At 41.4% G+C, this 26,027-nt stretch overlaps 2 protein-coding genes across 9 annotated transcripts in view; one reads left to right on the forward strand and one right to left on the reverse strand.

Moving 5' to 3' along the window:
• The window catches only part of LOC122399064 (feline leukemia virus subgroup C receptor-related protein 2-like), a 34,520-nt gene that overhangs the window by 3,482 nt on the left and 5,011 nt on the right, over nt 1–26,027 (reverse strand). The window contains exons 1-8 of one of the 4 annotated variants that reach the window (XM_043399430.1): nt 8,002–9,949; nt 3,715–3,904; nt 3,186–3,407; nt 2,071–2,295; nt 800–941; nt 507–712; nt 289–392; nt 108–215 (exon numbers count right to left, since the gene is read on the reverse strand). In XM_043399430.1, the coding sequence (XP_043255365.1) occupies nt 108–215; nt 289–392; nt 507–712; nt 800–941; nt 2,071–2,295; nt 3,186–3,407; nt 3,715–3,801 (1,094 nt within the window). In that variant the 5' untranslated portion in view covers nt 3,802–3,904; nt 8,002–9,949. Of the gene's footprint in view, nt 1–107; nt 216–288; nt 393–506; nt 713–799; nt 942–2,070; nt 2,296–3,185; nt 3,408–3,714; nt 3,905–8,001; nt 9,950–11,390; nt 12,014–18,604; nt 18,783–26,027 lie in introns of those variants that run through there. The other 3 variants (XM_043399432.1, XM_043399431.1, XM_043399433.1) reach the window with 3 other exon arrangements.
• Nucleotides 15,272–26,027, forward strand: part of LOC122399061 — a 46,466-nt gene continuing 35,710 nt past the window's right edge. Inside the window, exon 1 of one of the 5 annotated variants that reach the window (XM_043399417.1) lies at nt 15,272–15,846. In XM_043399417.1, the coding sequence (XP_043255352.1) occupies nt 15,749–15,846 (98 nt within the window). In that variant the 5' untranslated portion in view covers nt 15,272–15,748. The remainder of the gene's footprint in view (nt 15,847–26,027) is intronic. The other 4 variants (XM_043399415.1, XM_043399414.1, XM_043399418.1 and 1 more) reach the window with 4 other exon arrangements.

Below are 26,027 nucleotides of genomic sequence, written 5' to 3' on the forward strand. Positions count from 1 at the left end.
AATCGCGTGATTTTAATAATTTTATTCGAAGCATCGTTTACAGGGGAAATCTGTTAGCGAGACTTTGAGTATGTATCTCTTTTAATAATTTAATGTTTCGTACTTACCCCAATATACCAGCTGTTATGTAAAGAATGTATATTTGCTTCTCCAGGGTGAACGTGAAGATGATCATGCCGAGGAACGAGAAGAGGTACACCCCCAGAGTGGTCTCTCTGCAAAGTATTTAAAAAAAATACGTAAATATATCGAATATATCCGTCGTGTTGGATTTCTGTGATTACTTACTTGAATTTGTGCGTTTTGTCCAGCACGATACCACACACCACGGAACCCAACATCCCAGCGCAAATGATGGTCAAGCCTATTCTTCCAGCGTCTTTCTCGTGGTGCTGGAAAGCACGAAAAGTGCAAAATTAACGATGATTTGTACACGGATACGCGGAATCAGCGACGGGGGATGAATTCCGTTCAGTTATCCGGGTATTGCTGTAATTCGCACTTACTGGGAAATGCTGAAGAACGATGGTGTTTAGAAGAGTACTGATGGCGTAGAAAATACCGACATTGATCCCATAACTCAGCAAGAGCAACAAGTAGCCAAGGTTAGTGACTAGTTTCTTCACGGACTGGAGGAAATTCTCGGACGATTCCGTTTCCCTTTGCACAGCTTGGGCTGGACTCGGTGGCAACGGTGGTTCTGCTTTGAAAACTATAAGGGAACGAACAATGCACGGTTAACTATTATAAGATTGTTGTAACAAGTAGAGCGTGGATCGTTGCGTTTAAATGCACGTACAGAAAATGATGAGGCACAGAATGATGGTGGAAAAAGCCGCCACGATGTAGAACATGATTTGCAAGCCTCTTCCAACGACGCTAGGATCCTCGCTGCTTTGTACCAACATTGGTGGAAAAAGGAAACCTATGGCTATGCCCAACTGCGAACAATTATGGTTTCGTATTTAAAGTGCGCTCTGAATTAGATAGTAGTATGGTATTCTTTACAATTTTGATAAACAAGAGATCGATAGGATTCTCATTCACACATTTCACCCGAACAATACGAATACGAACGAAATCGTTGACCAGATAGAGAGAGAGAGAGATGCTCAGCGATCACTATTGTTATTTCGAGGAAGAGATCATTATTCTTTTCAGCCCATCACGAACGATTTCATAGAGAGTTCCGCTCTCGAGAGTTCCATGACACTGCGTGGTCAAGAAGGTCAACAATCTGTTGCACGCTCGCGGGCGCGATTATTACCGCTCGAAGTGATTTAAAAGGTGAATATCAATTCGAAATGAATATTTAAATTAACTAGCCGAGCGACAGAATGGTAAATCGTAATTGTAATCTGTATAATAACAGTGTACAGGCTGTTTTTGAAAAGAAAGGAGGGCATGAAACGTTGCTAGCACCTCGTCTGGATCACGGGGGGTCGACGGGGTGCAGTTTAATGGGGCGTACCGTGAAATATGGCCGTTTAATTCGTTGGATGGGGTCTGCTAGATCCCCCCCCTTTATCCCCGCCGCGAAATTAAACGTGGGTGAGCGGTTCCACTCGGTTTCCCACCTAATCACGTAACGGTTTAACTCGCGTACGACCCTGTCTCCATCGAATTAGAATTTTACCCAGCAGGTAGTATCCACTCGAGTTCCACTTATGTATAACCGTTGCCCGTTAAACATGATCGACGGGGATGTACGTCGGGAGATCCATTTACTCGGTCCCGTTGTCGGCAATCGTGCACTGGGACTGTCTTCGCAAATATAGACAACGTTAATCGAACTATATCAGTCACGAACTATATCTTCGACTCTCGATGGGATCTTGATAGAGTCGGGGGGATAAATCTCAAATCTCAATAGGGGTTTAAAATTGCTAAATTCATTTGTTCGATCACATAGAAATTTATTGGTATCGTGTTTAAACAAGTAAAATATGTGAGAGAGGACAGTTTCGTTAAGGTGATCGATCACGGACAGAAAGGGTAAATAAAAATGACACGTAGGAGGCCCTCTGCAAGGAGTAGACTCTTTGAAAAGCTTTGTAGGAGATCACTGACCTGATTTCCGAAAACGCCGATGCTGCAGGCGCTGCTGACCTGATCTGGACCGAACCAGACAGCCGCCAAACGCGCTGGAACCGACAGTATGAAGGTCTGGCTCACAGCAACTATCGTCTGACCGATAAAAGTGAGCCAGAATAGATTGGGACTCGCGCTGAAAGCTTTCACCCATGATCCTAACGTGGTCCCGATCGTTCCTGCCAGAGCAGTATACCTTAGGCCCTGAAAGTTAAATCACTTCTTAAATGCAACTTCTGAAAAAAGAAAATCCAGAGAAACTATTATTGCGAACAGTTTCTAGTTTTCCATCCCCTCGATCCTTTGGTCGTTCCGTGCTAGGTTTCGATATTGTTAGTTCTGGGTTTAGTCTCGCGGGAGAAGGCTCGATATAGATCGTGTGCTTTTCAATTAACGTCTTAGAATCCCAAGGGTTGACATTAACGTTTCGAGAAACGACGAAAGTTTCGTCCGTGCTCGTCGAGCGAGTACATCGAATTATCGAACGATTAAACTCGTCAATTACGTGAAGGGAAGAACGGCTCGAATAAAGTCCAAGAAATATCTTTGAAATCGAAGTTTATGGCTCTCGAGTGCTTCGTTCGAGAGTCGCGTAAGAGGGAGATCAAAAACGTCGAATGTGCAGTTTGTTTACCTCTCGATATGTTTTATTGCCACATTCCTCGATTTCTCTTATCGATAAGCCTTCTAACGCAACGGAACATGTACGCATGTATGGTTTCGCGGAGATATGAGTCGTCTCGATGAGTAATCTGATTAGATTAGGCCCACGATCGAGTTATAATAATTGAGTCGCGGTGTTTACGCACAAAGACTCGATTTACGATGCATTAATAACAATTCTGACGCGTCGTGAAATAAATCCCCCACGTCTGTGATTTTAAGCAATTAAATCTTTTGAATATCATTAATGAAATGGGAGCTTCGTAGAGGGTTTTTAAGTATTCCGTAGTTTTTTAAATATATAAACGTTAATAGGGTGTCGTGCAATTAATTAACGGAGAATATTTAATTGTGCGTGTGATGTTAAATTTAAAATTCGACGACTATGGCCAATAGAACGAGACCATTGTCGTTTCGATCGTTGTACTTACGAATTTGTCGAGTAGATAACTGGCTGGGAATATGAATGGAATGTAGGTTATCATAAATATCATGCTGGTCATGTCCACCGCTAAACTGGGGACGTTGTAGAACGACGACACGATGTTTGATATGATGCTGTATTGGATCCATTGCATCGCGTTGCTGGCGCTGTACAGCACGAAGATCATTAATATTAGCCATCGTCGCTTGTAGATCTTCGTTTCGACCATCTGCAATCAAACGATCGAACCGGACACGCGTTACTCGACCGAACATTTTCCAATCCAAATCGATTTCTTATTTAAACCCTCGAATCTGACTTCTCTCTCGAGCCTAACGTTCCCTCAAACTTAACTAACCGAGTACAATCTGGAAGAAAACGGAAACAGAACGGAAACACAACTTCATTGTTTCTTTTTTTTAAATTTGTATCTTCGAAGAAACTTTCGGTACTTTCTTCGTAATCGTAATCGTGACCCTTCTCTTTTCCAGAAGTTTATCAACGTTTTTTTAAGCTACTCCGTCTCGTTTTTTCACCTGAGTCGGTTGTACGCTACCACTTTCGATGGCCTTCACGTAATTCGCGGAACTTTTCATCTTTTTTATGTCCTGTCCCAGCTCCATTATTCGTTTTGGCGGACCTAACGCTGAAACGATTAGGTTAAATCAATCCCCTCGACTTCTTCTTTCTTCTTCGACTTCTCGCGTCTCCTCTTCGGTTGGCTGCCTGAGGAGAGACAAACAAGAAAAGTAGTTCTTCTTTCGAAACCAAGTCGAGCTGCTCTTAATGATCTCGCGAGGCCCCGGAGTACCAATTAGCAGCGCCCAGAATTTTTTTTCGTGGACGACGAATTCGGGTCTACAGAGTGCACAAATTCTTCGCGACTGTCCTTCCACGTTTTTGTGCAAGGTAACTCGAAAAATCAAATTCAATTCGTCAGGTTCTGAGAGAAAATGATGAAAGCAAAGAATTCGTTGGGTTACATGTGATCAGAGTGTCTGATCATGACTCACTGTTTCTACTTGCCCCTGTAAACAGTGGTCGTAGTTTAGTATTGTTTTCCCATTCGCGTCGCAATCTTTCAACTAATTCGAGTTAAAATAGATAACACTGTGCTATAATTAATGCTGCAATCATCAATGCAAGTAAGAACAAGAAGGCTAAAATAAGACGAAAATCAAGGATACTAATTTGTTGATCGAGGCACCGTTAAAAAGTTATAGAAACATTTCCAGTCACACGGTATATTTTCGGTAAAGAATTTTTTTCTCGAAAATGCATAGGATTTCAGGGGTGTGTCTATTCACCAAAAATGATTATAATTGACCCCCCTAGCTGAAAATAATTTTTTTAGAACAATTTAACATTTTTGTGTTCACTGAAAAATTTCACATTCCTCGAATTTTTTTCTCGAAAGTGCGTAGGATTTCAGAGGTACGTGTATTGACCAAATATGATTGTAATTAACCCCTCAAGCTGAAAATAATTTTTTTAGAACAATTTAACATTTTTGTGTTCACTGAGAAATTTCACATTCCTCGAATTTTTTTCTCGAAAGTGCGTAGGATTTCAGGGGTACATGTATTGACCAAAGATGATTGTAATTAACCCCCCTAGCTGAAAATAATTTTTTTAGAACAATTTAACATTTTTGTGTTCACTGAAATTTTCACATTCTTCGAATTTTTTTCTCGAAAGTGGGTACGATTTCGGGGATATGTCTATTCACAAAAAATTATTGCAATTGACCCCCGCAACCGTGTATTTTACATTTTCGATTCAATTTTGACGTTGAAGGCTCGCGAGTCACGCGTACGAGCGTCTGACTATTTCATTGCTATTTCTACTTGCGTTCGTGTTTATTAATAGTGATTGATTAGCTTTCCATTCGTGCGCCTTCGCTTGAAATAATCAGATATGAAAAAAATTTCATTCCATATTTTCGATTCATTTTTACAACAACAATCACCCTGTAATATTTTTAAAGACAAATAACTTGTGTTATTGTTTGATTATTTCTATTTCAAACACATGTTTTCCCCTTTTATAATAGTGTGCGTAGAACAAGCATAATCTTATTGATTGATTCGTACAATAATGTTATGCAACACGCGCGAAGATTTGGATAAGGATTATCTCACTTACGTTTCTGACCTCGCGTCAGGCTAATTAGCATAATTTATGATCGGTATTGAAGCCATTGCAAGCTATCTAAACTGTGAACGTACAGAATTTTACTTCGGAGTAAACTGAATTTAATAACCTTTCGATTCTCTGTGCTCTCAGTGATGGTCAGTGAATGCCAATTGCAACGATTCCTTGGCTTCTGGATCTCTATTAATCAGTCTGGTAATTAATTCATTTTTATTCCCGGTTATTCGATTCTTTCTTCGACTCTCCATCGTCGCGAACAACACAAAATCACAGACACTTTGACGATGTTTCACAAAACATTCAACGATTAAAATCACGTGAAAAAAATATGCAATGTCGTTTTATGGATTCCAATTCTAATATCGTAGAGCGTTTATTTGGATAAATTATTTTCCGACCGACACAATGAGATGGACACCGATCAATTAATAATTCGTTGCTAATCAACACGGTTGTTGACGATCGAGAAAACAGATGCATTCTTTTCAGGAATCATCGCACACATTTACACGTTCCTACAAAGGGTTAAATATTCGTGAAACGTGGATATTAATTTTTGTAATGTATTTATCTAGAAGTTGCAGAGGCTATTGATTATACTGGTTACGTTCGATCGAACGAATGTTTTGCAATTTGTATGCACGGGTGAGAAAGTGACATGTTTAAAAAGGTCGAATTGCGAAACGTGGACATAAATTATTGTGATATCAAAGAATAAAAGATGTTCAATGACATATCCAGTGATTATCCGTGGATACTGGTTTCCGTTTAGTCGAACGACCGTCGGTTGCACAATTTGTGTACGCGACGAGCGTTGACACCTTGGAAAAGGTTAAATTGTGAAACGTGGAGTTATTGGAAAACGATATTGCCGGTCGATCATCGAGCAAATATTAACAGTTTCCTCTTTTAGTGCTCCCGCGTTAAATATTCTGCAAATTTGTCCAACTAGACGCGTGATAACAGGACCGTGCATCGAAGAAAGATCGAGTCCTTGGATCGAAGGATTTTTTAAAGGTCGAGATTTCCCCGTCGTTGCTGCGAACGAATTTATAGGAAATCGATCGTAGATTCAATACGAGTTTCGTCCAGAATTCGAGGTTTTAAGGTCAAGGATTATGGGGTTGGAGAATCGTGTGTATCCGACGTGAATACAGAAACCTCGTTTCATTTCCGTTTCACCATTCCCAACGAGTGTTGTGGTTCCATAAATGTTGCAACAACTATACTCCTTTATATTTTAGACTCGATAAATCATTTTCAAACAGAGTTCCCAGTATCGAATCGTCGCAAAAATCTATTTACCCACCGCGGATATCGATTTTATTAATTTTCAATTCGCTCGGGACACGTTCGATACTTCCGTCTTATACCGTGAAATGAATTTTGCAGACGCAAGGTAGATCCACAGATTTTCTTCGAAGGAAACTAATAAATATCTTCGAGGTGGATTTTGCAAATGACAGTTATTCAAAGTGAATTTTAGAACATAGAGGGAATTGTGAGTTATATAAAATCGACGGATTACATATTTTATATTTTCATGGTGAAAGAACAAAGAAATATTTTCAAGTCTTTTAACGCTGGAATTATGAGACCAGACAGCCTTCGAAAAATCTTCCAGGCGCTGCTAATTGGTTGCCACGCGAACAAAACGAACGATAGTAACGACACATTTCTTCAGTGATTTTCGTACATGGAAATTCTCGCGAAATGTTGAAATTAAATGATTGGATTAAGATGTTAGCAAGCAACATTAATTACTCGTACGAAGAACACTGAAGGAGCTAGAAACTTATGCTCGAGGAACAAAAGTGTGCGATGGAAGCAAAAAATGTCCAGTTCTCGCGAGAACGAGTTTTCCCGGTGCAATATTTCCACTACGTTCGAAATAATTAGAGGATCGCATATTGGCGCGAGATAATCAATGTTTTGAAAGCAAATGTATGTAAAATGTTACATTCGTTATAATAGATAACAAATAATAACTAAGTTCACCAATTAATTTGCAATGTTTATTCGATCGAATCGAGATAAACGCCTTGTCGAACACGAAACTTAATAAAAGTTGTTTATCTTTCATCGTTGAAATCTTGATTCGGATAAGAGATTCGTCCATCTCTGAAAATAATCGATATCATTCCGATTGATTTATCGTCGTTAGAAATTAAAACGTAACGCTTCGACCCTTTTCTTTGGATTTCATTTCTCTTCGTACATAAAAGTTTCATAAACAAAATCAGTGTGTGCAGTTTAGTAAACGCAGAGTATCGTAGTTTGTATCTATTTCTTGTTTTCCGTATTTAATCTTAGATCTACGAGCTTAATCAACGCGAAGGAACTTTTTGTCATTCCATTGCGGTTTCCTGTATTACGCCTAGTTCAGAAGTTAACGATCCGTATTATGGTCGTAAGTGTATCACATTCTCCACGATACACCAACACTTTACTAACATCCATTCGGATACAAATTACAATACACTTATATTTAGCTAATATTCCACACTGTCTTTGTTTATATAATTCGACGTAAACAAAATCTCTGAGGGGTGTTGAAACATTACGTTTACGATAGTAACCTTCCTCGAGCACGGAATCCTTTAATTATTTCGATCGGAGATCGAGAATCGGTGCGACATCGAACGAAAAAAAAATGCTTAAAAACTTACCTCTCGAACACCCCGCGCGAATAATATCGTATCACGTCGATCGACGAAAGATCTCGTCCCTCGACCACGAATCCAGTTCCTGTTCTACCATAGAGGTTGCGATTCGTTCACGAAACCCTTAAACTCGATATCGAGACGGTGGTTGGCGCGAGACGCGATGCAAAAACGATCCAAGCGTCGTCCACGTGGTTCGCCGTAGTGATCTACGCCGGTCGAAACAGCTCCGTTTGTTATTCAGCCGCGCGGCGTGTCAAGTTCGATCCGTCGATCCACGTGCGAGTACTCGAAACCGACGACCATCGACGTCGCGTATCGATTGATCTCGAAAGACCGCCGGAAGGATCTGAAACGCTGGAAAGCTGTTGCTCGACACGGTTCCCGTGTTTCCGTGTTTCCGTATGGCGACAGCTCTCTTTCCCGTCTCGCGTGCTGGTCCTCTTTCAATCGTTTCTCTCTCTTTTTTCGGGTGGTATCGATCTGTTCCGCGGGGTTATGGATCTCCGATGGAACCGGCGACGATTCGAAACGCGGGGGAGGGAACCACAAAAAGGGACGGTACGCGCGGTTCAGCTTCGTGCCAGGTCCTCTGTCATGGTTCGTTCGAGCTGATGCGACATCCGAGACCACGGAGCGCTGGACATTAACTAGATCCGATGGATTCGGCGCGGCTCGTACCACCTACGTCCTTCGACTGATATCAGGCATGTCTCGCGCATCGTCCGACCACGGACAGCTCATTGCTTCTGCGCGAGATGCCCGATACCTCGAAACCAGCCGCGGAGATTAACAGACAGCGCGATAACACGACCACCATCAGCCTCTACCTATCGAACAATCCCTGGACCCATCCTGTTTCCTGTTTCCAACGATCCTGGTCCACAGACACTTCCGCCGCAATCTTGGCGGCCATCTTTCTTTTCCAACATTGCTCGAAACTAACCTATTCATCGTCCTTTCACGATAGTTTTCTCTCAATGCCTGTAGATCTTAATTTTGCTTTATTGAAATTTGTTATGTTGTCTCGCTCCAAGGAGATTTCCCGCGAAAAGTTGGCGGCCATCTTTCTTTTCGAACCTCGAAAGTAACCTGTTCATTGTCCATTTGATTTCATGATAGTTTTCTCTCAATGCCTGTAAATCTTAATCTTTCTTTATTGAAATTTGTTTGTTGTCTTGCTCCAAGGAGATTTCCCGCGAAAAATTGGCGGCCATCTTTCTTTTCGAACCTCGAAAGTAACCTGTTCATTGTCCACTCGATTTTACGATAGTTTCGATTTCAATGACTGTTTCTACCATTTGAAAATCTCATAGATCTTAATTCTTATTTGTCCTCGTCTTGGAAGTGTCTGAATAATATTTGTCCAGGGAAACTTCCCGCGAAAAGTTGGCGGCCATCTTGCTTTTCGAACGCACTCGTAGATATTAATTCCTCTTCATTGAAATTGTTATTTATTCCCGTCTGTGGACGTGTCTGAATAATATTTGTCCCCGCAATTTCTACCAGGAAATGGACTGATCGAGGAGTGGGTCGTTCCACTTATACCGTCGAAACGTTAATCGATTCTAACAGTTCTAATTGAAAAATGTATCTTTGTGGACGATACTCGTAACAAGCTTGGATAATTTCTGTAGAATTTCTGCTAATTATTTGGCGGTTAAGCGGTTGAAACGCGTAGCACGTGTTGGTCTCGAGCGACGTCTGACTATAGACGGAATGATTCTACTGAGATTTCGAAATGCCCTTCGCGCGTAGAAAGTCGCGCCAAAGCCGCCGTGTGCCGCGAATCGTTCAAACGGGCCGTGCAAACAACGTGATCCGTCGGTGTTCGCGGATACGTTGTTTCCTTTGTTCGAGATCGTTTGAAGGCGAACCCGGATTAAGGATATCGTCCGTTTCGCGAAATCGCTCGCGGAGGATGCGAGGCGCGAGCGTATCGGGAGCGTCTTATCGTTATAAAATGTTTATCAGGACTGTATTTTATTAGGGAAAAATGGCCGTCGAAAGGTATACGAGACGACGTCGGTTCGTGGTAGACGCGTGACAGTATTTCGAAGCAAACATCGATTTCCGACAGTATCGTCGGCTTATGGCAAATCCGATTTTATTGACTGGCAAATGCCGCGGTAAATAATTGTTGTGTCGCGAACGACGGTGACTCGTTGTCGCGAACAACGAGAGGGTAAAGTGTACAGATAGCGGTAAATAAAAAAAAAAAAAATGTTCTGCGATTCGAACGTGCGCGGAATGGTAATTAAATGGCGCGACCAGTTCGATTTTAGCGTATAAAACACGTCATTGATAAAACGTTGAACGACGATCGGTATTATCTATATTATCTACGCATGATGTATTATTACACGATATAAATTATTATGCTCACCGAGGCGCGAGCCGCCTACAACGCGTTCGGTTATGCAACGTTTGTCCGCGGGAGTATGTAAACCGTGCATAGAACGTGCTCCATAAATATTAAACGTGTGGAACGATTAATCCACCGACCGACGATCTTAACACTAGAACTGACCACAATTATCGTGCATTTATTGCTATCAAAGAAATTAAAACGGTACTTAAAGAGATGCATAATGCAATGGTAAATTATTAGAGATTAGAAATTGAGAGTTTTTCGATTAAAAGATGAGCAGACTATTGAAGAATTATTGCATTTAAATAATTGTTTTTTATCGGGTACAACGAACGATTTGTTTGCTAATTGGTGTTTGAGAAATAAAAGATCTTTTTTTACGATAAACGATTAGTTAATTAGGTTTCCAGATCTAATTTATATGGTACTTACGTAACATAATTTATTTAGACTTTTCGATTTAATTGTTTTTTTTTTTATTTACTTCGTGCTTAACTCTGTTATCCGGACAGTCGTAGCATCAGCATAAATTACGATATTTTTCCATAGTATGTGGAAACTCTTTAGCTTCGGGGATAAAACGGGTATTAAAGAAGGAATTAACCCCTAGAATTGCAGGTTTAAGAAATAAATAAATAACCCTGTTAATTTATGTCACATATTATATTTACATCTAAAGATTAGTACTCGTTTATATTTCTCACTTACCACATGCATACGTGATGTGTTTAAACTATCGTACATTGCATGTATATCAGACCCTAAACACTTTTTAAATTCTTGGAAAAGCTTCGACGAAAAGCAATAGTAATTTCTAGTAACGAATCAAACCATCGTTGACTATCGTTTTTTTCCGTTACAAATACCATTCTATCCGTTCATTATTTATTTTATGCACGAAAGTTTCCTCGGAGAATGCTCGCTCCTCCGATAAAAGTCACGAAAACAGGAAAGTTTTTACTATCTCCCGGAACCGCTATCTAATCAATCCGCACGCATAATAGAAACGAAAAGTAATTCGTACCTGAGATAGTGCTCGATGGGACGGTTGATTAGGGAACAGAAGGCTGTTCGATTCCTTGGGTACGTCACGGATTTCGTTCATGATCGATAAGCAAATTGCAAAGTCGCGTCGTTTAAAAAAAAAATCCTACTTCAGCCGCGCCAAACACAAGTTTCGATCGTCTGATAATTGTTTTCTTTTTTTTCGTTTGATCGATCCGTTCGAAACGAGTTTGTCGAAGCACGCGCGTGAAATTGGATCGTAAAATCGACCGGCGACGATCAATTCGGTCGGACGATCAAGGATTTAGCACTCGCGCGGCAAACTAGTCGCGTCTCATCCTTTGACGAGCGTTAATTGGCCGAAGTTAGAGACCATATACGTCGTGGATTCGCGTCGGCCGTAGGCGAACCGCGTCCGAACTGGAATATTAATTTTACTAGTGGAAACGTGTTTACATTCGCTAAACACGAACGCAAATACAAACACGCGCGCATCGGCTGATAGGAACTTGGGATTTACACGTTGGTTAGCCTCGCGAGAACTACGACGCCTCTATCTCGCCGATGACGAGTTTTCCATGCATCCCGGCCCTCTTATCGGACAGTGATTTCGCTGCCAATTGGAGCGTTTGTTATTTTTTTTTCGTGATGCACCGCCCTGTTACATCTACTCGATAAGAGGGAACAGTCCTCCTCCTCGAGACAATCCGTTATCTACTCCAAAGAACAAGTATACTTAGTATAGTTCTCGAGAATGTCTTTTTTAAATTTATTCTTATGTATTTTTTGCTTCGTAACGATTCTGACTTTCGTCGACAAATTAAAAAAGCACTTGTTGCCAGTATGGGAAAAAATGAAGCTCGCGTAATCGAATCACAGCTATCAAGAGGGTTTAAAAATCTTTAGAGATTCTCGGCTGTGTAATCATAATCGTTGGATCTCTGCTGGCGATAGAATATCTTTCACCGGTGTTTTAGAAGGATTATTTTTACGTATCGTAAACGCCGAATTATGGTCGACAAATATGTTAATTGACGCTGAACGATAATTCCGTCTCGCTTATCGAGGTTTCACTAAATCCCGCGTGGTAAAAATTCTACTTGGAACCAGAAAAATACCACTTTTGTATCATTTTAGGGATTCAGATGTATCTGGTTTACTTTATATTGTGTTGTCTAGTTTGCTCTGGTAGCGGAGCACATATTTACTTGCCCCAGTTAGATTTTTAAAATCTATTCGACTATCAGCGATACAGAAATTTACAAAAGAGCGCGAAGGATATCTGTACAGACTTTGGAAATGTTCGTCGAGAACAGAAGTAGGGTATTATAAAACGTAAGAAATACTTAAAGTAAGATACGAATTATTATATTTAGGTGTTGCACTAAGTCTACTAAATATATTCAAACAATTACTCCGACTTATAATAAGAAAAACTAGCGTGAATGGAATAAATATATTTCTCGGCGCGTCGATGACTCGAACAGCCCTTTTCGATTTGTTTTAACGTTGTATTTCTAAACAACGCAGTGGTAAATTTGATTCGGTGTTGTTCAGGGTGGCGAGAGTGAACGGTGACCCGGCTATCGTTTAGAGAAGTCATCAGTTCGCATTAAAACTGTCGAAAGTGGGACCCGCAGGGACGGAATAAGTGCCGGACGCGATTAAAACATGAGTGTTTATTGAAGTAACGTCCGGCGGTCAGTTCGAACGTACTTGATATGATAATGAGACTGCTCGTGCACGTACAAAACACTGTCCTTCGCTGTTATTGTTCTGATCAAACCTCCCAACTTTGGCCAACCGCGTCCACTAACCTTCGTGAGAATGTTTTCCTGCACCTAGACTGCTAACAAACTATAGACCTTCAACCTATTAACGAAGGGAGGCTTACTTTCTTTTTTTTTTTATTAACAATTCTTTGAAACACCGTTTAAGGTAATTTGCCTCTTCTAAGACAATTATGGTAATATTATTATAGTTGTTAATAGTAGCAACCCTCTGTGCGTCGTATAAGGGAAGAAAAACTGTTCCACGATCGCTAAGTTTACCGATTTCGATAGTTCCCTAGATCGCCGTTTGTTAAACAAAATCGTCGCTGGAAGACCACTGGTTTTTTTACCAGGTCGGTATTTCAGTTCGTGTGATGCAAACTTCCATACGATAGACTGTCCCACGTGTGCCTCGTGCGTGGTAGAAGCGTCGAATTTAGCCTGATCAGTGATTACCGACAGTGTTAGTCAGACGCGCCTGACGGAAGGCAACCGAGAGCACGTTGATGAATTTACGGTTGCCTTTCGCAGGGGAACAGATTAAAGTTTCGTATTATATTTACAATTATAGAAGTTCCTACTGATTATTGTAAATTCAAATACATTTTTTCACGGTTGTTAGACCCAAGATGTCGAACAGTAATAATATATTCTTTTACGGGATTAGAAATTTTTCTTATTGCTCGATCCGATGCACGGAGACAACGGTGACGCAACGTCTCAGATAAATCTTGCATAAGTTTTTTTCTCCGGCTGTACCGTTTTCTCAGGAACAGTTCCTCGTCGCTCTAATCGTCGCCACGATTTTTACTTTAATTAACGCCTCCAGGCCAGGGAAGCGCCTTCGTTTCACCTGCCGGTATCACCGTGGTCTCGCGGTCTTTCGTAACGCGTCGTTAAAATTTATTTCATCCGATCGGGTGGTCGGTTCCTTGGTTAAAAAAACAATTTATTCTACTCGTAGGTAATAAAGTCGCGATCCTTTCCTAGCGTCGCGTGACTAATGTCGATTTCTAAACTTTCTTGTCACGCGACAATCGTTATTCGCGAGGCTGTGATTTACAGACACAAAATTGGGACTGCAATGATTCGATCAGAAATATTATCATCGTTGAATAATACATTTTAACGAGCAATGTCCTTTGTCTATTTTAAAGAAAATTAGAGCTTTATTTGCGATCCAAGACGTTTAATTTGCACGCGTCTCCGGTGATATATCGTTGTTCGCGGTCGAACGATTTAAAACGCCGCGAGAACGTTCCACGGAGGCGATAAGTTTGAACAGAACCGGGAATCGGGGAAACTTTTCGCAAATCACCTCGTAAACCGTGACGGTCCAACTAAGCGACTCTTAGACGAAACGACGTCGATGTGTCGCGTATATGACGCGCAATAACGCGTTTAGCGTATGTACTCGACGCTCGTCGTCGGGAACGTGCACGCTGGAACTCTTAGCTCCGATTCAGTTCAATCTTATCGCGCGGTCCGTTCACATCTCCTGGATATACACCAGTCACCAATTTAATAACGGTACCGTGGCGCGGATTTCGAACATTTTCAGCGGGAAATGTGCGTGAAAGTGCGACATCGAAGCTCCGTTTCTCCGAACGCCAAAGATCTATCCGACTTCCGGTGCACCGTTTCCCTCAAACTTCGCGCTCGTTCGTCGCTTTTCTCCGTTCCGTTCAAACATTGTAGCTACTATAAAGGACATTGCATTTTTAATTTAAAGTCATACTCGAGGCATTGATTTTGAGAGCAATTTGACTTTCTTTAAATCAGAGATCTGAGATAGAGTTCAGTTTCAAGGATACGTGGTTTTTAAAATTAATATTAATTTAAATATTCGTAGAAGAAAATCTAATTTTCGCTGCTCATTTTGCAAAATGAAGACGTCGAATTTTAACTAGCGTTATTATTTTCCACATAGACTCTCAACATCGAGCATATCTCGGTGTATTGGTCGACAGAGCGAAACATTTCTCGTTTATACGTATCGTAATACTTTTATGCGTCTACGAACTCTCGAGATGATTCTTTATTGCTGGTTTCTAGCGGTACATCGCTCCATTTAAATCTATAATTACGGTATAACTTTCTGACTATTTTCAATTCCAATATAATACGTTATATTCATCGAGTCGATAACTATCTTTAAAGTAGAGTGCCAAGCTTCTGTCCACCGAACGTCAGAAAATATGAAACTTATACTTTCCGTGCGCTTTCTCGTCGACGAATCAGATTTCTATCGTCTGAATTCCCCAATGGGAAATCGTTATCGACTCTATCAGATAACAGAGTAAGCTCCGCGGTGCGCGTATCGATCAAGCAACAGAGATCCCCGATCAAAGTCGCCAGTCTCTCAATAGCGAGTGTTCGAAGTCCACCTAAACGCATTTCATTCGCGAGAAACGTAATAATAGGATCGCCAAGTTTCTCTCGAGCCACAGTTCGATCCTTTCTGGATCTCCGACAGATCGAGACCCGCGACGAGGATAGAAAAATGGATCGCCAACGAACGAGAACGGGTTGAATCCGTCCAGTGTAATTAAATGTGTGCGCAGTGTGACATCGATATCAGTTTATATTGTTTTCGAAACGTTCGATGAGTGGAAAAATGATGGTGTCGCCTGGTATGAGCTTGGTGGCCGCTGGAATCGCTTCCGGGATCTGCTTCCTCCTTTTCAACAGTATTCGCAAGGGGTGAGTTCGAGTTTCACGCAGGGGTTGGAAATTTATTGAAAAGAAATTACCATATTTCAAAGAAAACTCTGTTCGAAGGATCGAATTAAAAATTCATATTAAAAAGATACTTTTCCCCCTCCTTATGGACAATTTAAATAATTAGAATCAAATTCAAGAATTCTACCAATAACAGGAAAATTTTCTAGCAAGCAATTTAAATAGTTAAAAATTAAATAACAAGATCAAATTCAAAGGTTTTAATTTTAACAATAACGAAGAAATTTCTTTCGATGGAATATTGCTCGATGTTTGATGGCAAATTTTCTTGTGACTTTTTAAAAAGTAATTTCTCACTCGCGACCCGGTGGCTTTGAAAAGACGCATCTCGTTAATTTCCACGGGGACGTGTTTGATCGTGGATCAAAATGGAGAACGCCGAAGGAGGAAGTAGGTCGATCGAGCAGAGTCGATCGTAGCCTGGAATATTAATTCCCATCGATCTCACCGTTCTTTCGGGGACGAATCTCGCGAGTCGATGTTCGTGTACGCGTTGCTTTTTGTTTCTCACGCGGGTGAAAAAAAAGTTCACTTTCGAGCCTTGAAGATATCGCGGACAGTCGTTAATGACGCGTGACTGCGGCAACGCGTTTGTTTGCGATGCGCTTCGAATCCACGGGGACGTCACGGAAATTCCTCGCTCGAACGTTGTTTCGTGGAATTAGAAAATGCATCTGTGAAATTTAGAAATCGCGTCCAATCGATTCCCTTCCCGTTTCTTACACTTTTCGTCGAATTAGATTTTCTGGATCTATCGCGCGGTTTCTTGCTAATTTCACCGTGTCACGATTTATTACGATTGGATCGAACATCGTGGGGAAATATTTTTGCTACCTTCGAAGGTAGTGGACTTTAACGCGTTTACTTGTACACCCTGTATAAGTTGATTTCGACCATTTACATTCGCCCGGAAGAAACGAACTTAACCCAGACCTAACCTCGATCCGCAACAAAGTTATTCACCTGGTAAGAAACGTCAAGCGAAGACGCTTTTTTAACTGTCTTTGGAAATGTAAACAAACGACTATCTACACGACTTTCGCGCGGTCGTAATCGTCGTGCACGATTAGGCACACGTTGAGATAATTTTCGATCTCTCCAGCCGCGAATCGAGCCGCCAAACGAGGTCTTAGAAAACAATATTTTTCCACGTTGCAATATATGTATTCTTCGGTAACGATTGGAACGAAAAGTATTCGAAAATGTTTTCGAACACGTGGAAAACCGGTATCGGTGTCCAGGAGCCAGGAAGACTTGGAAACTTTCTTACAAAGTAAATAGAAGAGATATCGTAACCGAGTATGGATTTGAATAAAATAATCATCTGGTCGTTCCAGTTCGTATGGGAAAAACTAATCCTAACATTCACGTGTCGATGCAACCGGTTCACGATAATGATATACGATTAGAGCCAGCAGAGTGTCGGGACGCAAAGAAGCACTTGTCATCGGTTAATCTAAATCGTAGCATCAGTAAACACTTTTTTCTCGTAAAATATAATTTTAGAAATTAATTAAAAGCGTCGATGATTTACAAAACATCGCGAGTTTACGATTTTACGAACTTGTTTATACAGAAATTGATGAAAATACTTTGCTACGGTTCTAATTATTTTCGATACAGGTAGAATTAATATTATAAGCGCATTCTATCGGAAGAAAGTTTGCAAACAAGGATAGAACGATCCATGATAATTTTAGTATGTTTATTTAAACGTTCATTTAAATAGGAAGTAAATATATGAGAAGAATTAATGAAAAACGAAGATAAATAAAAGTAAATGGTTTTCCTCGAAATGATACGATTGGTGGTTGCAGTTTTGGGCTTCGTGTCTTCGATCGGCTTTGTTTCCAATATGGCCGCGGGCTGCAGCCACGCGGAGGAACGTACGCGCGGTTTCTTAACGATCTTGTTGGAATTTCTTCTTTCGTTCGCGATATAAAACGAGGTTCACGCGTCATTTCAAGTCCGTGGCCAAAGTAGTCCGGGCAAAGGCCCCCGAGAAGAATCTTTGGCCGTTATGACCCGCGAGCTACGCGCATATTTTCGTCCCGCGTACCCAACGATCATTTTTTAACGAAACTAAAATTTCTTATCGCCCCCCTGTTATCTCATTATCGCGAAACGACCTACTCTGCAATTTACGCGGTGGTCACCGGTGAATCTCTCTATTTGTTAATTAGAAGAACATAGTAGTCTACCCGTTAAAAATCATATTTTAAAACTGTAGACACGTTGCAACGTTTCTGTTCGAATTGCGTAACAGATTCGACGACGACTCCGTATCCTGACTTCCCAAGATGGTTCCCAATGTTTCTAAATATCAAAAAAGAAAAAAGATCGAACGATCGGTGTAGAATTCTCGCGACACCCTGTATGCACGCGTACGCGTACGACGAAGTTCGGTATGCAGGACCTGCTTTTATTTACTCCCTCTTGTTCTGACCAGTTCGGCGAGTGTCGTTCGACGTACTCCTTTTGCCTCCCAGCACCGAGTAAATTACTTTTCGGTGATATCGCCCCGATACCTGGGCGACGGAATTAAGGAACGCTCCTCTCGACGAGAAAGTACACGCGAAACAAAACCAAACGACACTCCTCGCGACCCACCGCTTCTTCTTCCATAAAGGCAATTTTTTAACGGAAACGTAACGAGAAGCGCGCAACCGCATATTTATTCGAGAACCGACCTCTGCATACAATTAGAAATATTACTTACTTGTTATCCAGAGTCCTTGAATCGTCGAAACGTCCGAGACCAGCATTCGTTCGAGTAGATACGCAACTGAAGTTGTTGCAGGAAGTAATGTTCACGTACACATATCGTTAAGTGTCTGAAATTCTCACGATACGACGAGCATTGTTCTTAAGAACGTTTTGCCAAGTAAACTGATGGGCGCCTCGCCATTGACAAGCTCTGAACTCGTTAACGCTCCTATCAGTCTGTCGTACGCTAATTATTATACAAACGATAAGGTTTGAACATTATTTTGTAATTTTTTTAAAAGATAAATTAAAATTTACCGTTCTTTGTTTTATGAAAATGAAGTAGAGTCAGGTCCATCGTTAAAGTGAATTTGTGGGGGGTCGTTCAGGGTCATAATTTAATAAAGATGTTATTCTTAAAGGAAGTTGCCAGCCATGTTAAAAATTTAATCGGGAAAGATCAATAAGGGTAACATCCGAGACAGTTCAAGGTCAACTTGGTATTTTTAAACCCAGGTTACACGTTTACCTAGCCTTTAAGACGAATTCAGTGACCTCGTCGTTGGAGGTCGTTCAAAGTCACGAACTGTCGACCTTGAAAATACAATGTCGTCTCACGCAGAAGACGCTTGACCTCGCGACCCCTTCGCGTCTCGTCAAGATATACATTCAAATCCGTTTTATTATGTCTTTATGACCTTTAACGATCTCCCGTGATACGGCCTTGAACGTCAACTGCCATGTTACCGGATGAATAATATAGTTATTCGGTCTAAAAGAGAATGCAGATGACCTCGAGATCTTCTCTGACTCTCCACCGAAAATAACAACCCTACAATCGTACAAAATTATATTTTAATATAAAATATATAAAAAAAAACAAAAATTCATCCGTTTAACAACGCAGGAATACCAAATATAAGAGGTCTGGCCAGGCTCCAGGTGTTACGTTTCTTTCGTAACGATGTTACGTACCATTAATTCAATGGCGGGAACTTTCGAATTGTCGGGGAATATTTCGCGATTGCGTGGTCCCCGCGACGGAACCCAGTCGCTTTAATAATTCAGAACAGATCGATATCAGAGCCGTGTGTCGAGATAACGAGCGCACATTGTTTTGACGTAAGTTGACCCAGATGAAAAAGTAATTTCTTAACGAGCCGGAGAATCGTACGTGAGAGAATGAATCCAAGATGGTCGACATCACGGTTCGATTCGTACGCGGCCGGAACAAAACCAGGCGGAAATGTTCGCGTTCGACAATATTTTTCTTCAACGATTCATTATTCAACGGACTCGTTGGCCACGGGAACGTTTCGGCCATCGATTTTCTGTTAACCCATCGGCGTACGTTGCAATTATTTACGCGACTTGTTTCCTCGCTAAATTAACCACCACGGTATTAAATACACGGGAAACTGTTCCGCCTGTTATCGCGACGTGAGAAAATTAGCGACTCCGACGGAAGGGGAACTGGAGTAAACATCCAAGATGGATAATTCCAACGTTTTTAACGGATTTTAAATTTGCAAACTTTTTTATTCCGTACGAAGGATCAGAAACGTTGGTCTAACCACAGTTGCCTGGAACGGAATAAAGATACGCTGAGAAACTGATAATGAATGGACTGAATTAAGTAATGAATGAAACGAATTAAATCAGCGTTTCTCAAACCGTTGTGCATCGGCGGGGATTCACGAGCTCTCGTAAGAAGAGGCATATTATACAATAGAATAAAAGAAGACGCTTCCCATGGTATTATATGCTCATCGAAGCCGCTCGTTGCATCTGTCGACAGTAACAGAAACGTTTCCTCTTTAATTCCCCGGTTATAAAATATTCAATCTATTTTAAAAAGGAACTGTTTACCTTTTACTCGTCGTTCGTGATGTTCATTCATGAAAGACTATAACGCATCGCCATTATCGACACTCGTCCCGGCAAGGGATCAACCGGCTCGGGGACGAAGCGCGATGAAATTTAAAGCGGCGATTTCACGCGCAGAGCGCGGAAAATGCGTTTGTCACGAACGCACGCAGCGGGAATTTCTGGTACCGTTAATAATTACGATAATTCAGCGTTCGATACGCGAACCGGTCGCACAAACTGGAACAAATCAGCATTAAATCGCTACTCGTGTTAAATAATACGCGCGCGTAACCGTGCATTGTGTTAAATAATACGGCTTTCTCTTTTCAAATTCAACTACGAACGTAAATATTGGCGGCAAAGCGTAAATGCTGGTCTTAATTGGAAGACCCAGTTCCTAGAAACTCCTGGATCGCTCTCGACGCAGACGCGTACGATGGTTCGATTCTTTCTACCTTTCTCTATTATCGATTATAGATTCATCGACGCAAACGGTCGTGGTCTTACAGGTGTAAGCGGTTACGCGCGATAAATATTTGAATAAAATATCGACGATCAACAATGACGGTCGCCATTGACCAACGAGAACGGAGAGTTCATTGACGGTCATCGGTTGGCGTAGGACTTATTAATAGCAACGCAAGCGTATTTTCTTTTTATATGACGCAATAAAAATGTTAGTTATTATTATTACGCAACGCTGCAATCCCGCAATTAACGCGAAGAACGCATCGACGCGGTTCGATTGACAATTCCCGAGGCGCGTCGAGTCTTGGACGACGCTCCAGCAGGCTTCGTTTGTTCCCGTTCCTCTGACACACATCGCGAACAATTAAAACTGTTCCGACGCGTGTTCCGTTTTCATTTTTTCTTCTTCCCTCCTTTTCGAAAACAGATGTCGAGCGGTGCATTTGCGTTTGAAAGCGATCGAACGCTCGCCGCCGGACGACTAGGGAATTTACATACCGATCGGAATATGAAATACATCGTCGAGACGCTTATGAATGCTGTCGACGCTAGCTTTGACCCCCGGGAATCATAATGTATTAGCCCGGGTTCGTTGATATTTCTCGAGCGTCGCGAAAACAGTTATCTAACATTTCCTCGGCGTAATGCGAGAACCATTAGGGCAGACACTTTAATTCGAACCTTCCTAAACTTTGACATTCAAAGTGTTTAGTCTCCAGACACACGTAACTGCAGAGTTTGATAGAAATTCAGGTCCAGTACTCAAACAGTCTCTTTAAAAGACTCAAACTCCGGTGCACAGAATACCAATACAAACAGTCTCCAACCCATGAAAAAACTCGATCAAACAAAGTTGTACTCCGCAACAAGACTACTAGTGCAACGTGACGCCCAAAACAAGTTCTAAAACCACTTGAAACACGCTCAAACAGTGACAAAGACCACGCAAACATCGTGCAACCATTCGACTACGATCGTTTCCCTGTCTTGGATTTGGAAAAATGGGCTCGAAGGCGGTTTGGGGATCGGACAGGTGTGTCCACGTGCAACCTGGCGGCGCACGTGAGGTCAAAAGCGGTTCCTGGATCCGTGGCAAGACCGGAAGCGTGCGCGCGCGACTGGCGATTAGTCATGCGTGTCTCGACGGTAGGTTCAACAGCACACATCGGGCGCCGACGAGGAGGACGACGACGACGACGACGAGAGGCGACGTGACGCAGGTGGGACGAGGTCAGACCCGAAAAAGGGAAAGACGACGAAGCGAAAGAACGGAGCATTGGGATGCACGGGTGTCGTTAATGGCAAAACGTCGTTACACAATGGACTGACGTATCAAACCATATTAAACAATAGCTTCGACCGGCGCGTAGGGGGACCGGAAGCAGAGGAGGAACCGTACGGGGGAGCCGAACAACGGCTCCCTCATTGTTGAGATGCTTCGTGTCGCGGATAGTCAGTTACCCGGTGTATTCTGACTCTCCCGCTGTCGTTAGTGCCGTTTTTTTTTTACCGACCAGAGACAAAACGGAGAACACGTTCGATCGCAGGTGATCCTCGAATTCGTGCTCGGTGATCCGGGGATCCTTACGTTTACGCTTCTCTGGCGGGCTATAGTTGACCATGAACAGAGAAACGAATCGTGATTTAAGTTTTCGACGGTTCAGGGTTTGAGAAACAGGGTTTCTACCGATCTTCGAGAGTCCAGTGTTTGCCGATCGTTGGCAGTTTTCTCTGGATTTTAGAGTTCGCCAAACAGTTTCTACTCGTCGTTGATGGTTCGTCGCTGAGTGTTCGATGAAAGTTTAGAGACAGTTTTAACAGAGATCTCGCGATCCGAGGCGAGGGCCCTTGGCTGCATTCATGAAATCGGTCGAAGCCAGAAGGTTGATAAAAATATTCTTGCTACGGACCATCCTCTGTCGGAGAAAGCGCGAGAAACGGTAAGAACCGACTGTTGATCGCCGGATGCAACGAAGAACCGACTGGACGTTTCAATCGCGGGCTCTATTCGGCCGCGAACGCGCCCGTACTTTCTATCGATCGCAAGAAGATCGAGGTTAACGGTTTTCTGCGACAGCCGTGAATCTCGAACGCGCTGAAAACCCGACCGAATCGGGATCGAGCGCGATGAGCTTTAAATTATTTATTATTCGTTATTTCATCCGGTTCGCCGAGCGTCGATCGCGACGTGGGTGATCGATGGGGAATTTGATAGATCGGATCTTCGTTGTTTCTTGCTTCTCGGAGATCTACGAATTCGATCGTTCGATTTCGTGTAAATTGGAAACGAGAATGAGACACAGTGAGAAGCAGCACGGACGACACCTGTGACAACCTGAGAGACACAGGTTGTTTCTTGTTATCTCTTTAGCTGAATCAATTTTATATACATCGAAGATGAGGATGAAATATAGTTAAACCTATATAGAAACGTATCTGTGACAACCTGAGAGACACAGGTTGTTTCTTGTTATCTCTTTAGCTGAATCAATTTTATATACATTGGAGATGAGAATGAAATATAGTTAAACCTACATAGAAACGTGTCTGTGACAACCTGAGAGACACAGGTTGTTTCTTGTTATCTCTTTAGCTGAATCAATTTTATATACATCGAAGATGAGAATGAAATATAGTTAAACCTATATAGAAACGTATCTGTGACAACCTGAGACACAGGTTGTTTCTTGTTATCTCTTTAGCTGAATCAATTTTATATACATCGAAGATGAGAATGAAATATAGTTAAACCTATATAGAAACGTGTCTGTGACAGCCTGAAAGACAGTATCATAGAATTCTACGATTCTGAACGTGTTTCCTAGTTTCTTTTAGGGGTGTATTGAATTAGAACAGATGATATAAACTGAAATAGAATACAAATACAACGATACTGTGCAATCGGCGAAGGGTTATTAAGAGAAGTGACGGAAATGGATTTCTGGTGAATGTTGTACAGACGTGAAATCCGATATACTGTTGCCGAGCATCCTGTACGTCGATGTTCACTCTCTGCTCGAACAGGAAGAGGAGAACGGTTCTTACAGACTGGATTTATCGATCCAGCAAAACTAGATTCGAATCTGAATTCTCCCAGTGAACTGAATTAATTCCTATGAAACTGTCTCGTTGTCGTATTAGTCCCGAGATACAAAGAACAGTATTTTAATTATTATAATTACAACCTTTATTGCGTAAATTACTAGAAAGCGTACATGTCATTCCAAGATAATTGCATAATTGCGTAAACGCGAGATTCCAGCCGAAGGCTACTTTTAAGTCCAACCTCAATATTGGTCGTAGTTCCCGCGAACTAACGCGACTCTGAACATATATTACAAAAGCGATTGTCGAGAAAATTATGAGCGAGATAACGAACGACGAGTGTAAACATTTGAATACGAATTAGTTATATCGGGTCGACTTGTTACAGCACGTATAAAATCCAAGAAAAATACCGTGTAGAAGCAGTGTTGCGAAGAACCAGTAGTACAATAGGCAAGGTTCAACGATTATCTGCCATTAAACCTAACCCTGAATTTAAATACTTCATTATACCGTAGAAACATTTCCATTACAAGCTCTTATTTTCCTTTCGTCGTGTTATTTTCTCCCCCCGTTTCCAATGCCATTTCCGTTTCAATTCCGTCGTCCTTCGCACTATTTTCGTCGTCGATGAAAACGCCTGAATAAGACCTGACTAAGGGGCTCGTAAATCCACGGGAAGTTGACCTAAGTCGTACCAAACGTTCCCAGGAAATCGATTTTCCGTTAGGGGACCGTGAATTGCGGGTAATCGGTTGCCGATCGTCGGGGAATTCATTCTGCGAACGAAACTGTTGTTAAAATTATCTAGAAAAATTCCTACGGGTCTCTCGAACGATTTCTGGGGATCGTAAACGACCGGTGCTTTCTAGACGCGAGTTTATTATGCAACCGTAAGGGAGAGAGAAGAAATTACACGACTGGTTACGTAATTGGATTACAGCAGCACCGACAGAGACTTATGAAACGGTGACTGCAGCTACAGAGATGCAAGGAAATCTGTGTTACGATAGTTGTCGATGACCTTAACCGAACACGAATCTTCAATTTCACTTTTTTCACAATACGCTTGTTTCGAGAGGCCCCTCGGTGATCGATTTACTCGCGATCGAACGAGACTTTCTAACCAGAAACACTCTGGTGGCTTCCAAACTGCTTCTGAGACGTCGCAATCATGAAAAAAAATAAATTTCTATACTCCACTGTTTAATCACAAGGAATGCATTATATTTATTACAGATCAAAAACGAATTTTTAAGACAAATCGATGGGATAGGTGCTCAAATTTTTCGGCGAAATTGAAAAATTTCAAATCGTTCTAAAAAAATTATTTTCGGTTGTAGGGATCAATTACAATCATTTTTGGCCAATAGACATATCCCCGAAATCGTACCCACTTTCGAGAAAAAAATTCGAGGAATGTGAAATTTTTCAGTGAAAAAAAAAATTTTAAATTGTCCTAAAAAAATTATTTTCAGCTAGGAGGCTTAATTACAATCATTTTTTGTCAATACATATACCCCCGAAATCTTACGCACTTTCGAGAAAAAAATTCATTACCGAAAATATAATGCGAGGCCAGAAATGTGGCCCTGAATTTTTGTACGTATCTTTAAAACATCATAACTTCTGAACGGATTGGACGATTTTCATTTTTAAAAATGCAAACTACGCGTATTTAGGTGAAGAATGTGTAGAAATTCCAAAAATATTCGAAAAGCTGTTCCTTGACCCCGTAAAATGAGAAAAACCCTATAAAAATTGTCCAATTTTCAAACAGCCATATCTCCTACAATAGTGAATATATTTCAATGAAACTTTTTTCTGAAGTAGAGCTCATAGGTACCTACAAGAAAGTATTAGACTAAATTTTTGTACAGCGTCAAACAAAATTACTAAAAATAAAAAACAAATTATAAGGAAAATCGACAGGGGGTACATGCCTAAATTTTTCGTCGAAAAAAATTTATTTCAAATCGTTCTGGAAAAATTATTCTCGGTTGCAGGGGTCAATTACAATCATTTTTTGTCAATAGACATATCCCCGAATTCCT

Source organism: Colletes gigas, unplaced genomic scaffold (assembly GCF_013123115.1).
Source record: "Colletes gigas isolate AHSC1104 unplaced genomic scaffold, ASM1312311v1 Colletes_gigas_Sc00012, whole genome shotgun sequence".
In the NCBI taxonomy this organism is placed as follows: domain Eukaryota; kingdom Metazoa; phylum Arthropoda; class Insecta; order Hymenoptera; family Colletidae; genus Colletes; species Colletes gigas.